Genomic DNA, 18,219 nt, shown 5'->3' with positions numbered 1-18,219 from the left:
TGTCACTGCTGCTCCAGGCCCTGAATCATCTCTGCAGCCTCCGCTGGCCCCGCTCCAGGACTGTCCTGAGGAGCCCAGGACTGGATAGAGCCCTGCAGATGTGCCTCCCAGGGCTGACTTCTTAGCAGTGCTTTGAAGGTTATGATGTTCTGCATTTTTCCAGAAGTGGTAAACAGCTACCTAGAGATCCTTTCTTCAAGTATCATCATCAGACCAAGCTTAGCTCTTCCCATTAAATACCCCATCTGGGATCTAAAAATTACATGGATAAATCAACCGTGTGACATGAGATCAGACTAGATACAAACACTGTCTATAACCTCCAAAAATTGACTTTGGCATTCATGAGATGCACGGGGAGTAATGCATTTCCTGAGCCAAAACACTCACATCTTTGGAAGGCTTTCTGAGCACGTCTCCCACACCACCACCATTCCGCAGGCCTTGGTTCAACACCGTCACAATGCACATGAGCAGGGTGTCACAGGTCCTTTCTATTCCATCCTCCTCTTCTTCACCTGCAAACAGGAGCCACAGCATCAAGCAATCACTCATCAAACAAAGCCACAATTCTGTTAGAGAAGGCAACTGCAAGACACATCCGCCTCTCATATTTCTCATCCAGAACCTCATTGATCATCCCCACCCATGTGCACATCGCTGCTGGTGACATGCTTAGGCACATCAGGCACACTTAGCCTGAAGACAGAAGTAGAAAATCACAAGCAGGGCTCCCACCAGAGCTCTTAATGACCCAGAGCCACCATCTCTGCTCATGGGAGCACCCCTTCTCCTTGCAGTCCTCCCACTGCTTTTCCAGTGGGCCCCTTAAAAATGCAGCATAGACAAAAAGCAATATAAACAGAGAATTAGAAGCACATTTGCAAAAGGATTGTCTTCCTGTGAAATCACTTCTCTACCTACTCATGTACATGCCAAGTCATGTTAGCATTTCAAACCATTAAGGAGGGGCTGGCTTTTGCTCGAGTCAGTCCGTCCATGATCTTTCCACCAGCACACGTGCCCAAGCACAGCTCTGACAGACATTAAAGGAAAGGCTCTCCCTGACCTCAGCTTGAAAACTTGGATTTTGTTCTTATCTGTGCTGCAGAGCTGCTGCGTGGTTTTGGCCGAGCCACAGAGGGTACTATTGTACAGGAGATATTTGAACGTGCAGAGGAGCTGGGCTGGAACACCGACCCCAGGGGGACTTTGTCCACCTTGGCCAGAGTCCTTCCCACCACACGCTCCCTGCATGCACAGCCTCCCTTGAAGAGCCCTGCTTGAGCTGTTCCCCGTGTCCTGCTGGCTTGGGCTGAAGGGTTGGGGCTGTGATTGCCGTTCCTCCTGCCTTCCCCTCCCTGTAGGGACACGCTTGCTCAGGCAGGGAAGGCAGCCATTCCCCCTCGGTTTGCTCCGTGCGCTCATTGTAACGTAGTTTAATAAATAACAACACCCCGCTGGGAGAGCTGACTGAAACACATATTTAACAGCCCCAAACCACCGCATCTGGGGCACTGAGATAGACTCTGATAAATTGAATTGACTGCGAGCACTCACATTGCAGACAAGTAATTTGGATTTAAATTTAATTTTGGATGTGGGTTCCCAAATCGTGGTGCACGCATCCTGGCTGGGATGGGCAGGACAGCGCTGGTGTCTTGCTGCTTTTGCCACCACTGCTTCTGCTCCACAGGCAAATTAAATGAGAAACAACTCCCTACTGAAGAAACTTTGAGCAAAAAAGAAAAGCAAAAGCAGACATCAGGACAGACTTCCCTGTTAAACTATATGGTCATTGCAGACACTGGTCCCACAAATAATTCTGGATTTAAAAATAACTGCTTGAATATTGAAACTGAAAGAATTGAAACAAGACACCTTTTTTATCCTGTCATACCTAGATTTTTTTTTCTTAGCACACTGATGTTATCCATACCAACTAATCTTTGCTGTTGTATCCTGCCATTATTCCCTCCACAATACTCCATCTTTTTTTTTTTTTTTTTTTTTTTTTTTTTTTTTTGAGCTGTGCTTGAGAAGGAGACCATCCACAAAATAAATTTAAAAAACTTGAAAAAAGCCACAGCTTCTATTTCCCTTAGGTAACTACAATATTTTCACTGTTCACAAGACCAGACTCAGGTGCTGGAAGCAGCAGATGATCAGATTCTGGTGAACAGAGAGGATAATCCGAGACTGAGAACTGAAGAAGGAATTATCTACCAGCAGCTCTAACACCCAGCTCTCCCTGTGCAGATGCTAATTCAGAGGAAAGCAGGCTTCAGAGAAACAAGATACATCACCTTGCACATCTTGCAACACGGAGCGTCAGCATCCCAGAAAAGCTCCCAGAAAAGCAAGCTCAGGTTGCAAGATCTTTGCCAAAGAACCAGACAGCCCAAAACTGGCAGAAACCTCTAGTGCAGCAATGTAGGCTGCGGAGAGTGTACAGACATCGTTTCTGCTGTTCTATCTCCACTCCCAGATGCGGAGCAACAAGAGCTGCCTTCAGCCTGGAGGCCAGGCAACCCTACAGGCACATGCTCTGCCTCAGCTGCTCTCAATGCTCACCAGCATGCACAGCGCAGGCTCAGCCCCTCTAGGCATCAACTACGCCTGTACTTACAAGAAAGGAGTGGAGCTGCGGAGTGCACTGTTGTTGAGGACCCAATATTGACACTAACAGAGGTTCAGGGGGGATTTTTTGCAAGCAGTTCCCACCCTGGAAAGCGACTTGTGAGGGTCTGGACAGCATTAGGCAGGCCAACTTCTGATTCAATTTAACTCACAGGCAGAACAGGTTAAGCGCTAAGACCAGCCCACGTTGTTAATCACGGGGCAGGGGGAGGGGTGATAGGAAGATTAACTTCAAAACTCCTCATCTGATGGCCCACACCACCCTGGGCCACACAAGCACATCAGGTGAGACACTCCTGTGCCCACGTGGATCCAGCAGAACTTGCACAGAGCAGGACCAGGCCTGGCTGGGGAATGAGTCTTTGGAAATGTCCCCTTTTACAAGCACGTATCTGTGCACAGGTCTTTATGGGCTACAGAGGAGGAGGAGATGTGTGCTGTAGGAGGTGAAGTTCCTTTAGGTGATTAGGCACTTCACCAGGCACAAACTGAAGTGATATGGAAATGTCTTTGGAGTGGAGAGAGGGAGACTCCAAGACAGATGAGATGAAGTATTTTTATGGTGATAGCCCAGAGGAGCAGTGAGCAGCAGACTGCAGAGAGGGAAGGCTCTCTGGGCTCAGCACACTTGCTCCCGGGGAACTCCCTCACCAATAAAAGCAATACTGAGCACAGGCTCCACCAGTGAAACCCAAGGAAGAAGCAGAAAAAACGATCAGCAGTGATCTGATCCGAAAAGCAACGTAATTCACGTCTCACTTGGGACCTGAGATGCCACTGAGAGCATTTTCTCTTTCCCACACACAGCTGTGGACCTCTCTGGTGCTGCAATGTGAAACTCCCCAAATTTCATAGAATCACAGCACCACTGAAGTTGGAAAAGACCTCTGAGACCGAGTCCAACCACACACCTAATTGTGCCATGTCCTCCACTAAACCATATCCCAAGTTCCCCATCCTCACACCTTTTGAACACTTCCAGGGATGGTGACCTCATGCCTTTGCATTCCACCCCGCTCACACTTTTGCCAGAGGGGAAATCCGTCCCAGGAAAAGACAGAAACAATTCTTTTGACCAGGTGGCTAAGGTGAGCAAAACGGTTCTTGCTGAATGTTGGTGGGTTTTAATGGTACCGGATAAATAAATCTTCAACATTAAGTAAGAATGCACTTAGATGTTTTGTACAGCCCTGTTTCATTATGGTTTGATTTTAAAGAAGCAGTACCCAAACAATGAGAAATGTGAGATTTCTATCATGTAAAGAGCTTGGCAAAAGCCACATTGCATCTCTTTGACTGATTGATTACTCTTTGAATGTAGCAGCTTTGCCAATAGCTCTTAGACTGTTTTCTCTGTCTAGCCAGACAGCTTCCCATGTTGTTTATGAGGCCTGTTTACACACCAGCTGGGGAGAAAAAGCCTACTTTTATAGCCCTCTCCCTGAAGGCTTTGATCCTAAAAACTCAAAAATTAGTAGTGGAAGAATAAAGCTTATGAAACAACATTATACTGGCACACAGGAAGGGACCATTTATGTCCTCACTTTCAGCCCCCAGCAACCACAGGCAACTGTGGCAATAAATATTTTGAGCCTGCACACCATCCACTGTGCACACACACCCCCACTGCAAAGGCCACAGCACATCAAACCAAACTGAATGCCTGAGCTAGACTGTGTGTCTTCCCCATGGAAAGAGTGGGAGACAGGCACGTGGGCCTGGATCTGGGTTCTTAGGTCTTCTGGCTACAGTCCAGCCTTTGCCCAGATGCATGTAGAAAAAATACACAAAAGCTTGCTGACAGATATGCTATGCCATGGAAATGAATCAACTGGATCTAACAGCGGCTCAGGGTGTGCAGGTGAGGATGCTGCAGACAAGCAGCAAGCAGCTTCTCTCAGCTGAGTCACTTGGCAAGAAGCAACCTGAACGTTCAAGCACAATGATTCAGCAAGCGCTTTTAATAACAAAATTAATGCCAGTACTTTTGGAAATCAGGTGTGGGAAGCACTCCCATTAACAGCAGAGCTGCCAACTAAGCTCCAAGCCTTGCAGAAGTTGAGCACTTCTGACTCACAACAGTCATTTCACTTCTCACACCAGCAGAAGTCCCTGCAACAGCAACACACAGATCAGAGAATCACAGAGTGGTTTGGGTTGGAAGGGACCTTAAAGATCATCTCATTCCAACCCTCTGCTATGGGCAGAGACACCTTCCACTAGACCAGGCTGCTCCAAGCCCCATCCAACCTGGCCTTGGACATTTCCAGGGATGCCTCGGTGGGTGATCGTCGGTCTGAGGGAACTTCTGTACCGACCTGGGTTAAGAGCCGGGATGCTCGTGGAGCAGTTCTCTTTTGCACAGGCTCCCATCATTGATGTCAGGGTTGTAGTGGGAACTTCACCAATACCTGTGGAAAAAGACAGGTACAACACTGATGTTAAGTTTTAAATCATTATTTTCTAGGAGCGAATCACCGGGTTGGAGAGTTAAGAAGAAAAAAACAGAACAAATTACACCAGCAACCCCTCGCTCCTCCAAAGAATCTGCCTCAACAGCTCAAAGCAATCACAAATGAACAAAACCTACAGTTTTATATTTACTGTATATCACAGCTATTCCCATTTCATCTCCTGAAATTAATGAATCTACATCAAATGCAGCTGCTTCTGGTGAGAACAAAATATATTCAAAGCAAGAAACAACTGTCAGATATGAAAATAATGTCAGTTTTTAAAACCATTAGATAAATTATTCACAAAGGCTGACAAGAAGGACACCAAGCTGATGTTCAGTTATCCTGAATGTAGAATATTTAAGGGTTTTCAAGGATTATAACACAGTTTGGTACTCATTTGTAAATATGTATGGGTTTGTGTAAGACACTAATTTAACATTCCCAAAGTGGTAAATGTGTACATCAGCTTGATTTTATCAAACCAATTTTCTCTCGTGCACCTTCAACAATTTTCTGCATTTCAAATTAAGAGATACAAAAAGGTTTAAGGAGAAGAAAATGAAGGCAAAGCTATACAACAAAATAACAGGCTAAGACAGTATGTGTAATGCAGAAAACATGCACTTTGACTTACTCTTTCTGCTACTTTATAAAGAAAAAATTTAAAGCACTTGTCCTGGGAAGCATAATGTTCCATCAACATGCAGTCAGCATATTTTCTTGATGAGTTTTTGATCAGAAATGGCAACGTATGAAGCCAGCAAGAACATACCCACACCACAAAAATCTGCCAAGAACTCAACAGAAGCAACACAAACACACAGGAGCTGCTGCCCTGGATCAGACCAGAGCTGTGTGCAGCCTTTTTTATTAATATGGTCACAGCTACCTTTCAAAGTGAGACTTCACACCCTAAGTTCTGTCCCAAAAATGAATGGCAAGTCAAATATAAGCCAATTTAGCCCCCAATGGATGATCAGTGGGAAAAAAAAAAAAAAAAATTCACAGCACGCTAAAGAAATCTGTCAGGTTCTTTCTGTATATATATATATATATAGTTTTGAACCAGCTGCAGAAGTACACCAGGCCCATGAGTCTTGAATGACCTTTGCCTTGTTTGTGAGCTTTAAATCCTGAAAAAACAACTTCAGGGAAAGACTGGCAAACACCGAGCGCACACAGCCCCAGCTGGGTTCTGCCAGTTCTGTGCTTGTGTACAGGTCTGAAGAGCTCAGCATTTGGGAAAATCATGCCTCGAGGAATTTAATCACCAGCTATTCTCAAGTGTTTCTCTGCAGCCAGTTCCTCCCCTGCCCATGCTCCCAGCAGGCTGGTTGGCAGCACAGACAAAGCTCTCAAGAGACCAGACCTGGGTCTTTTCTAGCAGAGCAAGTCTGTAACTCTCGATTCACTTTGTTCAAGCCTCTCGTTCCAGAAAGCTGAAATCCTGGCCTTTTTAAAACTGGTTCCAAACCTCCCAATGACTTTACTGAAGCCAGGATTATACACTAACGATGATGATGATGAAATACACACTGAATTTAAAAGGTGCTCCTATGAGTAGAAATGTGAATTCTGTAATAAATTTCTGCTGGGTGAAGCTTAAAAAGCAATGAAATGGATACAGCTAATGAACGTGTTAAGTTCACATCCCTCATACAGTACTCAGAAATTCCTATGAGCTGCTTTTAAGGTGGGAGAGAACCAATACAATCCACATCGAGCTGCTTTTCACTTAGGAAAATGCTTAGGAAGTACAGATTATTTTTTTAACATTATCATGAGTTTGTGAAGCAAGAATAATAAATCAAATGTGTTCGATTTTAGCATTTCAACAAATAAGCCCAGACTAAATCAACCCTATACAGATCAAATTTTACACAGAGCTTAATTGAGTTCTAAGGTATCTGGAATTAGTTATGCTCTCATGCAGGCACAAATAAAGAAATTTGGTGTCCTTAGACAAAAAGTTAGGTTAGGCAGATAGAAAAGAGGGATAAGTTGGAAGCTAATTTTAATATAAAAAAACAATACCTGCAGCAGGGGTCCTGATTTTCAACCTGTCAACCTCCATGATGAAGTCATCTTTCAGGAAGAGGAAGCCAATGATGGAGAAGAGATAAACCAGGATGAGTGCTAGCACTGCAGTGAGGATAATTGAACGGCCATTCCGGGTAACACTTTTTATCACATTTAGCAAAGTCTCCTCCCTGTACACCAGATCAAACAGCTGGGGAAGGCAGAGAGTAGAGGAAAAATGAATACAAATGAGGCAAAATATAGATGCTACATAGGAAAACAATCTGAACTATTGCAACGAGCATCGAGCCATGTTCCACATTCTCAGCTTCATAAACTCACATTGATTTCAGTGGGAGCTGGGCATGCTTATGGAGGAGAAAATCTAGCATAGAAATTTAAATTTTAAAATTAATTATAGCAAAAGCCAAAGCCACAAAGTATATTTGTGGCTGATTCAGAGATGGACAACACCTACCATCAACATTTGTTGTTTCCTCATGTTTAACACCAGGCTAGATTAAAGTTTAAGAAGTGTCTTCTTAATATGGATCTATATCTACAAGGTAATTTTTCATGTTATCTCTCGTCTAACAAACATGAACAGGCTGCAACTCAAAAATGCACTCACATATGTAAGTAATTACATATTTGCAAGCTTTCTTTGAGCTCAGGGCATCACGTAAATGTCACATGGACAAGAACTGGGGCCACCTCTTTTCAGGAAAAGTTAAATTCATGGCACCGTTTGTATAAGACTAAAAACTTCTCTACCCTGCACTATATGCTTTCCTGGTATTTAACTTTGAAGAAAAGAATATATTAAGATAATATTGCTTTAAATGTCAAAAAACCTAAACCAGCAATTAAATGTGACAGGAGCTTTACAAGAACTTGTAACTTTTTTTCTCTTACAATTTTCTTGATGTTCTATAGCACTTTGGACCTTATCTATAATGCATGTATTTCGACTTTAAAACACTCAGATTACAGATATAAAGCGACACACTATGATTTATCAAAATGCTCCACAGAAGAAGGTATTAGCCACAATTTATAAGATCTGAAATCCACAGCCTTGTGAGAGGATTAAGAAAAAAGGAAGAAAGAGGGGAGACAGTTATGAACAAGTGTAAGAGCTTAGACTACATCCACTACTAAGTGAACACCTGGAAGCAACCTGGGTACATGGATAAAGTCCATGAATCATGGACACTGGTCAATAGCAGTCACTGAAAAAAAGTAAGCACATAAAATGTTTCTTAAGCTGCTTGACACTTTGCAAAGTTGAGCTAGAGATCACCTAACTCATTGAAGGAACAGCAGATAATTTGTCCTTTCTTTAAGCAGGAGAGTTACATCCATTTGAAGAGGGTCCTGCAGCTACAGCCACAATCTTGGCTCCTTTGAAATCTGCCCAAACTTTGAAGCAGCCTTTAATGTCAAAATCTGGAAAGTCTGAATTCAACAGGAGCTCTACCTGAGTTAGCACTGAACCCCTGAAAATTTTAGTGTGCTTAACAAATCTTTGAAGTGCGGGGAGTTCACCACTATTCAGGAAGCTGAGAAAAAAATACAACAGGAAAGTGAACCCGTGTAAATGACCACAATTTAGCCAGTCTCCCTACAAGTTTCACATGTTCCACTACAGAGCAAAAGGATTAGCAAACAGGAGCAGTGAAACACCTTTTACTGCTACTCAGCATGAAGGGAACAGTTAGTGGTGTTTAGCATAATTTTGTGTGATTCATTTTCGCTGCACCTGTACCGCGTTATTAAAAGGCATTCCATCTGGGTAACGGCAACAAAAAGAAAATGAAGTGGGATATATTTCAAGTGATGAATCTTCCTGCTGCACCAGAGGCATGCCACGCCCATTTCCCAAGGAATTTGTTGAAAGTGTATTGGGGATGAGGAATGGGATCCTTTGGTACAGGTATAATGCACACACCCCTGGACAACTGCCCCCGAAATGTTAGGAGTGACAGAAGATACAGGAACGGTGGACACGGAATATGGAGGAAGCTGGGAAGGAGTGGGCTGGGTGATGATCGTCTGAGAAGAAAGGAGCAAACCTTTCAACTCTAAAGCAGATAAAATAAGTCCCAACAGAAACAGGTTCTAATAAAAACAGCAGCTCCTAAGGGGCAGCAACACAACAGCATGCTAAAAATACACATGATTTGGCTTGATTGTCAGGAAGAAATTGAAGACAGCTGCACGGGTAACGGTATTTTCTATTTTTGCGAAGTTTTCCCCTCCACAGCAGCACGTACTTACCAGGAAGCTGTAGAAGAACTCGTGCACGCAGAGGCCCAGCATGCAGACCAGGACATAGGCCACGTGGTAGAGAAAAGCCATGTCCATGATGACCGCTCTGTAGCCCCGGGTGAAAGTCCCACGGTTCCCAACAAAGCTCACCAGGAACACGATTTTGTTACAGAGCTGGGGGGGGTAACAAAGGCCAGGTTTATGCCATCAGAAAGATGCTGGTATTTATTGTTTGGGTTGCTGTCTAGATAGGTTGGTTTGACTAAATGCACAACCTTTAGATAGCTGGAGTGAGGTGAAAGAAATCCAGCTCTGAGAGCGCACTGGGAATGAGCCCATGAGGGTGAGTGGAAGTACATCTCCTCTCCAACACTGCACTGTGCCTCATTACACTGTGAGTTGTTCCTATAACATTAGTGAATAGGTGGGCAGGGTTAATGTCACGAGGCAATAAAATCCAGCTGGGGAGTGAACTCCCAACAATTTTGAGTTTAGACTCGAGACTATGTAAGAGCAGCTAGGCATGCTACTACCGGGAGAACAATAGTAACACAACAGAAAGTGTGTGCGGGGGTGGGTGAGATCTATTTCCTTCAGATCATGTTCTTCAACTTAAAATCCCTAAAAAAACCCCCTCAGAACTGAGGACATTTTTGAAGCACAGCATTTAAACAACAGCGTCAGATTCTCCATGGCTCCCGAGCTTTGCCTGCACACGAGCAGCAGTGCAGAAGTGAACAGGAAAAGGTCTCATCTCATCTCTCTGGCAGTCCAGGACAAGGAATGAGGACTCAACACGACTCCTTTGTTCACAAATTTGACGTGGGCAAGCGCTGCTTCCTTGCCTTTACCTTTGACTCTGTGTCTGGGTATTTTTCAGTATGTGAAATTCTCACATACAGAACTGGTGGCAAACAGCCCAATACTTCGTGCTGGGGTGAATTAGAGCTGTAGCAGTCAGGCAGAAATTTAAATAGATGACTTGTGAGCACGACTGTGTATCTTACCAAGCTCAGTAAGCATGCAAACGTATTCATGTCTAAGTTAAGAGATCTGGCAAAGGGCTGAGAGAATTTTTAATTTCGAAAACTCTTTTCTTCCTGAAAATATATTTAAGGTCTCAGAAACATTTCACAAATTTGTGTCAATAGTGCTGAGAGCACTGTTAGAGAAAATTATTCTTTAAACATGAGAAACTGTAGATCTGATTGCCCTTATGCAGCAATATTTCTTTAAATTTTGTATTGTTTTTGTTTTTAAAATATTTGCATATGCACAAAACTAAACCAGCTTTTTTTCTTAGCTTCCCACTTCGCTGACACTGCTGTTTCAGGATGACTTGAAATGATTTATTTTTTTGGCTTAACCAATGAACCAGAAAAAGAAGGTTTTGCACAGCTCTAATCAAAGGAGTTTTTTAATAGGCGACCCTTAATATCTTTCCTTCTGCTGAAAGGGAAGTTCTGGTTGCTTTTGAAGTACTTACATTAGCAGCACCAAGGAGTATCAAGGTAGGACCGAGCCCTATAGTATATATAGACCTGAGAATAACAGACACCAAAAAGGGTCGAATGCCAACGGGCTTGGAGATGAAAAACAGCATTGCTGTGCAAAACGCCACCGCTATCCAGAGGAGCACGGAAAACAACGGCGAGAGCGTGCCTGTACAGAGGAGAAAGGGAGATTTGAGAAAGGCATCTTTGGAGACTCCATTTTTCACCAAGAAACGGATCCAAAAGATCAATTCCTTTGCCAGCAGAGCTAACAAAAGCGTGATTCATGCATCGCAACTGCTGACCACGGCTTGCCCTAATTGCAGCAGGAGCTATTATTCTCACAGTATTGTTGCTTTTTTGCACAGGTAATAATACAGGCAGCTAATGAAATTTCCATTAAAATCCAGGGAGCGCTCGGAGATGGAACAGTTTACCCTTCTCCCGGAGCAAGCCACTAATCATCTCCCTTCTGCAAGGGATCATTAGTGCCCCTCCGGTCTGATTCCATGATTGCTCAGCTACAGAAATAGCCGGTCCTGGGGGCAGCACAGCAAGCGGCAGCGCGCCGCAGCGCCGCGTTCCCAGCCGCGGGTGTTCCGCGGGAGCCTCCGCCTGTGCCGGGCAGCGGGGCACCGGGCACAGCGGGAGCAGCCCCGGGCAGGGCCGGGCAGCGGGGCACCGGGCACAGCGGGAGCAGCCCCGGGCAGGGCCGGGCAGCGGGGCACCGGGCACAGCGGGAGCAGCCCCGGGCAGGGCCGGGCAGCGGGGCACCGGGCACAGCGGGAGCAGCCCCGGGCAGGGCCGGGCAGCGGGGCACCGGGCACAGCGGGAGCAGCCCCGGGCAGGGCCGGGCAGCGGGGCACCGGGCACAGCGGGAGCAGCCCCGGGCAGGGCCCGGCAGCGGGGCACCGGGCACAGCGGGAGCAGCCCCGGGCAGGGCCGGGCAGCGGGGCACCGGGCACAGCGGGAGCAGCCCCGGGCAGGGCCGGGCAGCGGGGCACCGGGCACAGCGGGAGCAGCCCCGGGCAGGGCCCGGCAGCGGGGCACCGGGCACAGCGGGAGCAGCCCCGGGCAGGGCCGGGCAGCGGGGCACCGGGCACAGCGGGAGCAGCCCCGGGCAGGGCCGGGCAGCGTCTGCTGCTGCGCTCGGCTCCCGCGGCCGCCCCTGCACGGCCGGTCCCTGCTGCTCTGCGAGATGCCGGCTCCAGGCGCTCCCCGAGCTCCGAGCGATGCCCCTGTTTTCCCTCAGCCCTCTGCTTAAAGCCCTGGAAACACACCATGCGCTGTGATATAAAAAGCACATTCAGATCTCAGGGCGCTGTCACACTTGTACACTGACTTCTATTGTTACGGGATGAACTGAGAGGTCAGTGACGGGGGAGAAGGGAATAGAAAATTTAGCCAGACTCACAATAGGAATCATGCTATCTCTTTGGCAACAGATACACAGCTGAGCAGCATCACTGGGATTAGAAAACAATGAGACCGGGCCCTAGCCTCAACATTCAGATGGCATCCGAACTTTTCCGAAGTTCGGGAGTGTTTTATCCCTGGTGGGAGGTTGAAGGTCAGCTCTGACAGAAGACTTTCTTCGCCAACAAGATTTGGAAACTTCTAAAGGATCCTAAAAAATTACTTTCAAGCCCATCTGAAAGGTAAGGCCGAAGTTCTCTGTGGTCCTTTCACAAACCTGTTTTCCTTCTCCCCTACTGCAGGTCCAGCAGTTTCATGTTGCAGGACCCACAGCTGTACCATGTGCAGACAGACACCCTGGAGGCAAGGAGTCCTCTCAGTCATGGGTTGGGTTGGGAGAAACCCTAAAGATCATCAATTTCCATTCTCCCTGCCATGGGCAGGGACACCTGCCACTATCCCAGGCTGCTCAGAGCCCATCCAGCCTGGCCTTGGACACTGCCAGGGATGGGGCAGCCACAGCTGCTCCAGGCAACCTGTGCCAGGGCCTCACCACCCTCACAGGGAGGAGTTTTTTGCTAATATCTAAACTAAACCTGCTCTCTGTCAGCTTGAAGCCATCCCCCCTTGTCCTGTCACCACGTGCTCTTGTCTCCTTTCCTTCCTGAAGGCTCCCTTCAAGAACAGCCTTCAGCTGGAGCTGTTTTGCTTATGCCATATTACATAAGAACTGCAAGTACCTACCAAAAGGCAGAATTTTGGGATGATTAGATCAGCCCAGGCACCTCAGACAGGTGAACAGAGGTGGATTTACACAGGGTGAAGGGGAAAAATGGGAGACAAACTCCAGCTGATGGATCAGGCTTTGGTGGAGAGGGAGGCTGGAAGTAAGGAGCCTGCCTCATGACCTTCTAATCCAATTGGGCCCCACCTATTCCTTACTGCTCAGGAGTTGCTTTGGCTTTACAAGCACCAGGAGCTGGAATCCTGAAATACGCTATCACTGGATTACTGGGGCCACTAAAACTAATGCCATATAAATCTGCAGTTCAGAATAAGTATTAATACCTATTGATTGCAGACTAGAGGATTTCCACGAGTATAGATTAGCTACAATTTAGTAGCTTAAAAAGGTCTATTTTTAACCCTTTACTTCTCCTCTCACCCTCTGTGAGCTCTAACATGCTCTGAGTGACTCCCCAGTTTACAAAGCACTGTGGACAAGATGCTTCCCTTCTCCAGCCCTGCAAACTCTGCCTCACTCCAGGAGGCTGTGGAGCTGCAGAGACCACCCCGTGGGCTGCCAGGGCAGCGAGGTCCCCACGCCAGTATATTTTAATCTGGCACCCTTCTGTTCCGCCAGCCAGCAGGAATGTTTGCCAGTGCCAGCTGTGGTGTTTGTGAAAAGCACATGTATCTACTAGAAGCTGGACTGCCTCCACCAGCCCGCTTCACATGCCATCAGACAGAGGTGACTTTCAGTCACATTACTGACTGGCCACCAATCAAAGGCCCAGAGGTGAATGGCTCTGCTCCCATTACCAGTATTCTGAACTATTTAGTCTCCTTTATCCCAATTAAGCTTTGGGCTTCAAAGAGGCCTCCTGATGGTCTGCTGCATTTATAGCAAAGAAGAAATTTCATTAAATATTTCCTGTGACATGGGGTGAAGCAGAGACGGAATCGTAAGTTTTAAGAGTATTTTTACATAATTCATTTATCCTCTGCAACAGTTATGTCCTTTTATCCCAATAAACAACATAGTCAAAAGCCAGCAAGCTAGTTTTCAAACAATTCTCTTCCATATGTTTTCAAGACTGCAAGTCATTCAGTTTGGTCAGGCTTAAGGAATCTCTGTCCCTCTGCTGCCAGGAATCCTCCTTCAGTTCAGAAGCTGCAGCTAAATGTGTGCAGTAGGACACTGCAATATGGCAATATAAAAAAATTAGCTGAGATCATCTAGATAATCTCCAGCTTATGCTCTCTGTTCATTCTACTCTGCATTGTGTGGGCCACGTGACACACAGATCAACAACTACATTTCAGACAACATCTGGTACCTACTTAGGAGACACTAAATGGCTTCCAGATATGACTGCACCTGAAAATGCATTTGTTACTTTAGAAATGAAATCACCTAAAATGAAAACAAAAAATGAGACCAAACTCTACTTGCCTTCATCTCCATCATCTCCAAAAGGGTAAAATAGAGCAACTGCTAAATTGATGAATACAGCGAGGTTGAAGGAAATGCTCCCCCAGAGAGAGATGTGTCTGGAGAACCAAAACAGGGCTGGATTATCTAGAAAGGGGAGAAAAGCAGCAATCAATAAATTGAAAGCAAGCAGAAACACAATCACCAAGAGCCCCAAGGGAATTAAATACAGATTAATGTAGAAAATATGTAGATCTTTAAAATTAACTGAAATAGGCAAATATTAAACATAGGTTTGCCATAAAACAAAGTTGCAAGCAGAGCTTTTTATCCAAAGATCACAATACAGTTTATTATATGCCGGAGTTTTGCCTCTGGTAAGATTTTAGGCCTGGATATTTTGCAAGGGAGTCTTTTCAGCTGCATCTGAGTCTGCAGCCTCTGTGCATGGGGACATAAAATCAAGCAAATAAACAGATTTTAGCACTCTGAATGCCAGTCAACCAGAACACCCAGAATGTATCAGCCAGATGACCTGTTTGGACCAAGTACACCAATGACATAGGCAAAGAACGCTGGAATAGGCATGGTTTCAGAACTGCAGTATTTTCCCTGCCTCTGTCAAGCTAAAACCATTTTGTTCTGTTTGGGAAGCAGGCAAAATTTGGTCTGCCTGGGTTTTGTTTCTACAAAAGCTGACTATTTCCTGTCTGATGCTCGGAAGCCATGGTCACCTGCTGACAAACAGCTCTGTACTCCTGCTTAAAAGGACTCAAGCCATGGTCTCCATATGTGAAGTGCTGTACAAACACACCGTAACAGTCTATCCCAAAGAACCTACAGCCTAGCTAGAAAAGACTAAAAAGGGAAACAGTGCAAAACAGGGTTGAATTTGTGTCCAGAGTCACATACATCGTTCAGCAGGAAGGCCAGGAACAAGATCAGAGGGTGCTAAGACTCAGGCAAGCACTTCATACGTATTAATATGCACCAAAATACACTTAAATGAACATTTGAAACAGGATCCTATGTGCAATAGTGTGAAAACATCTCTGGTCAGAGAGGTTTCAAACATGATGCATCCCTATTAAATAGATTTTAAACTACTGAAAACTTCCCGCAAGTATGCAGAGCACCCAGCTAAGTTTTTATAAACAGCAGAATCTTTCAACTGCATAGGACTGTCCCAGGCTTTAGTCTAAAGAGTCTTTAATAGCAACTAGGTAAATATTCAGATTTCACTGTGATAACCTTGTGCTGCTGACTGCTGAGATTTAAGCATTTGGAGCCACTGCAAAAATGACTTCTGTCAATTTAAGCAGCACAGACTTCATGCTAACAGACACTTGGCTGAAGAAATAACCCAGCTTCAACCTGTATTATCTTTTCAAATAATAAAAAAACCCAACACAGAGACTTGTGGGCTATTCCACTGATGAAAGGAATTGAGAAATTTCTGTTCTGAATAAAAATAAATCAATTATTTTTGTTTATAGTATTAGGCAGTTCAGGTCTATCTGATTGTTGGATTGGCTCTTTTATTTGTGTTTCTAATGCAAAGCCCCGAGATATGATTTTTTTTTTTTTTTTACTGAAGTAATTTTTCAACAATACATTTACTTTTATTCCCAAATACCCTGCAGATTCTGGAATCATGTCTTTTTCAACTTCTATTATGGTCAGTTTGTCGCTACTAAGTTTTTACGGTGCCACCAAGAGAAGCACACTTGGCTTGATAGGGTTCATGCTGAAGACTTGCTGCTGCTGAAAATAAAAGCCTGACATAAAAAAACTGCAAATTTTTGCAAAATTGCACCCATAAATAACGTCCATGTTTCCATCACATTCAGAATGCTCCCACATTGCTCTGACTATCCTGCTGGTCTAGACCCTATTCTTTCTTTCCTTCCTGATCAATTGCTGTGAGCAGATGATGTGTGACACTCCAAGAGCATCTTCATTTTAGCAGTGAATGAAGTGATCGCTTTTAGGCATTTTTATGTATGTTCAGCCTGGAGAAGAGAAGGTTTTGGAGTGACCTAATTGCAGCCTTCCAGTGCCTGAAGGGAGCCTTCAGGAAAGATGGAGAGAGACTCTTGACAAGGGCCTGGAGTGACAGGACAAGGGGGAATGGCTTCAGACTAAGGGCAGGTTTAGATTGAATATGAGGAAGAAATTGTTCCCTGTGAGGGTGCTGAGGCCCTGGCACAGGTTGCCCAGAGAAGCTGTGGCTGCCCTATCCCTGGCAGTGTTCATGGTTGCATGGGGCTCTGAGCAACGTGGGCTAGTGGAAGGTGTCCCTGCCTATGGCAGGGCGGGGTGGAACTGGATGATCTTTAAGGTCCCTCCCAACCCAAACCATTCTGTGATTCTATGATACATGAAATACACCTTTCTGCTCCAAAAGCCGAGGGCAGAGTTGACAGTGGCTGAGCTGAAAGGAGCCCCCTGATCTGGGGACATTGGCAACAGCCCCATTCCTGCCAAGGGCCAGCAGCTGTACTGCCCACCAGGGAGCTAAAGACATTCAGGGTACCTGGTGGGGGTCTCCTGCCCCTCCTCTTGGTGTCCCCCATGATTGTGACCAAGCAGCTCAAGGTCACACATGTGCCTCCCCAGCACCACGGGACAGGCACCAGTATGGGCCAGTTGGGACACCCTGCTGCCCAGTCGTGCCAGGCTGATGTGGACTGGCAGGGGGGGACTGACTCCATGGAAGCTGGGCACATTTAAAGCAGCTGAGGTTCTGGTGAGGGATGTTTTTAAGTGACTGACGTTTACGAGTCTTTTAATGGCCTTTCAGGAATCTACAAACCTCAAATATGCAGCTACACATGTTTTTGCTAAATATTAGGGGCTTTGGCTTAATTAGGTGCAATGCTATCAAGATTAGTAGAACTACACGCAGTCCTTCCATCCCTCAATTTAACTTTTGGAGTCCAAATCATCATCTTGAACACATTAATAACTGTTCCATATTACACTTCTTTTATGGTGGCATGCAAGTGTCTCAGCTGACCTACATTCTCAAGCCCAGAACAGTTTTGCCTGTTGTAGTGTCAGAGTGAACAGAGAAAAGTGTATCATTAAAATGAAAGTATTTGAAGGTTTAAAAGCAAGGTTTTAGCATAATGAAGCTATTTTTTTTAAAATTACAGTACTTACTCCTAATTTTCTTTTGCCATTTCATCTCGTTGTACAGATCCTCAGTCTGCTGGAAAAAGTCATTGACTTTGCTCCCTTGTTCATCTCTCTCTGTTGTATTGAACACCCGACTTTTGGATTCCCGAGTGAGGAATTCACAAATATTGGGGACAGGAAAGACAATCTTTTCCATTGTTCTATCGTGGCGAACAATCTGTAAACAAAATGCACATTTTTGTCAGAGTCAGTGACTATCCAATCATTTTGTCATATCTTTTCTTGTTCACAGCTCCCTTTTTATTTACAAATAAAACAATTTGTATTGTTTGCATTATTAAAAATAACAATACAAATAAAATAATGCATTAATTATTTGAACATTACAATAAAGTTGGAACAATCAGTCCCAAAACAGAGTAAAGCTGTTTTTATTTTCAAAAGCCTGCCTGAATAAGGTGGCAAATAGAAGTCTCAAGAAAAACCTAGGTTCAAACTTCCCCAAATATGAAAAATGCTGTAATACAGAATGCTCCAATTTGTCAGTAAATTGAAACAAATCTCTCCCAGTAAAAAGTGGAGAAGTTCAGGGGCTTTCTGCTCTGATTACAAAATGCTTTTCTCA

General features: G+C 45.1%; 1 protein-coding gene and 1 long non-coding RNA gene across 11 annotated transcripts in view; one reads left to right on the top strand and one right to left on the bottom strand.

The window, feature by feature from the left end:
* The window catches only part of ITPR2 (inositol 1,4,5-trisphosphate receptor type 2), a 244,528-nt gene that overhangs the window by 27,377 nt on the left and 198,932 nt on the right, over positions 1 to 18,219 (bottom strand). For all 10 annotated transcript variants that reach the window (XM_040061446.2, XM_058420145.1, XM_058420144.1 and 7 more), the window contains 7 exons: positions 17,619 to 17,811; positions 14,475 to 14,600; positions 10,876 to 11,051; positions 9,399 to 9,563; positions 7,134 to 7,329; positions 4,959 to 5,051; positions 391 to 518 (listed from right to left, as the gene is read on the bottom strand). In XM_040061446.2, the coding sequence (XP_039917380.1) occupies positions 391 to 518; positions 4,959 to 5,051; positions 7,134 to 7,329; positions 9,399 to 9,563; positions 10,876 to 11,051; positions 14,475 to 14,600; positions 17,619 to 17,811 (1,077 nt within the window). The remainder of the gene's footprint in view (positions 1 to 390; positions 519 to 4,958; positions 5,052 to 7,133; positions 7,330 to 9,398; positions 9,564 to 10,875; positions 11,052 to 14,474; positions 14,601 to 17,618; positions 17,812 to 18,219) is intronic.
* On the top strand, positions 10,947 to 17,776 carry LOC120751509 (uncharacterized). Its single transcript, XR_005700459.2, has 3 exons — positions 10,947 to 11,250; positions 12,328 to 12,540; positions 17,656 to 17,776. It is a non-coding gene; the product is annotated as an uncharacterized LOC120751509 (long non-coding RNA).

The sequence above is a fragment of the Hirundo rustica genome, chromosome 4, assembly GCF_015227805.2.
Source record: "Hirundo rustica isolate bHirRus1 chromosome 4, bHirRus1.pri.v3, whole genome shotgun sequence".
Lineage (NCBI taxonomy): Eukaryota > Metazoa > Chordata > Aves > Passeriformes > Hirundinidae > Hirundo > Hirundo rustica.
The sequence above is the reverse complement of the archived record's forward strand: the minus strand, read 5'-3'. Positions and strand labels throughout refer to the sequence as shown.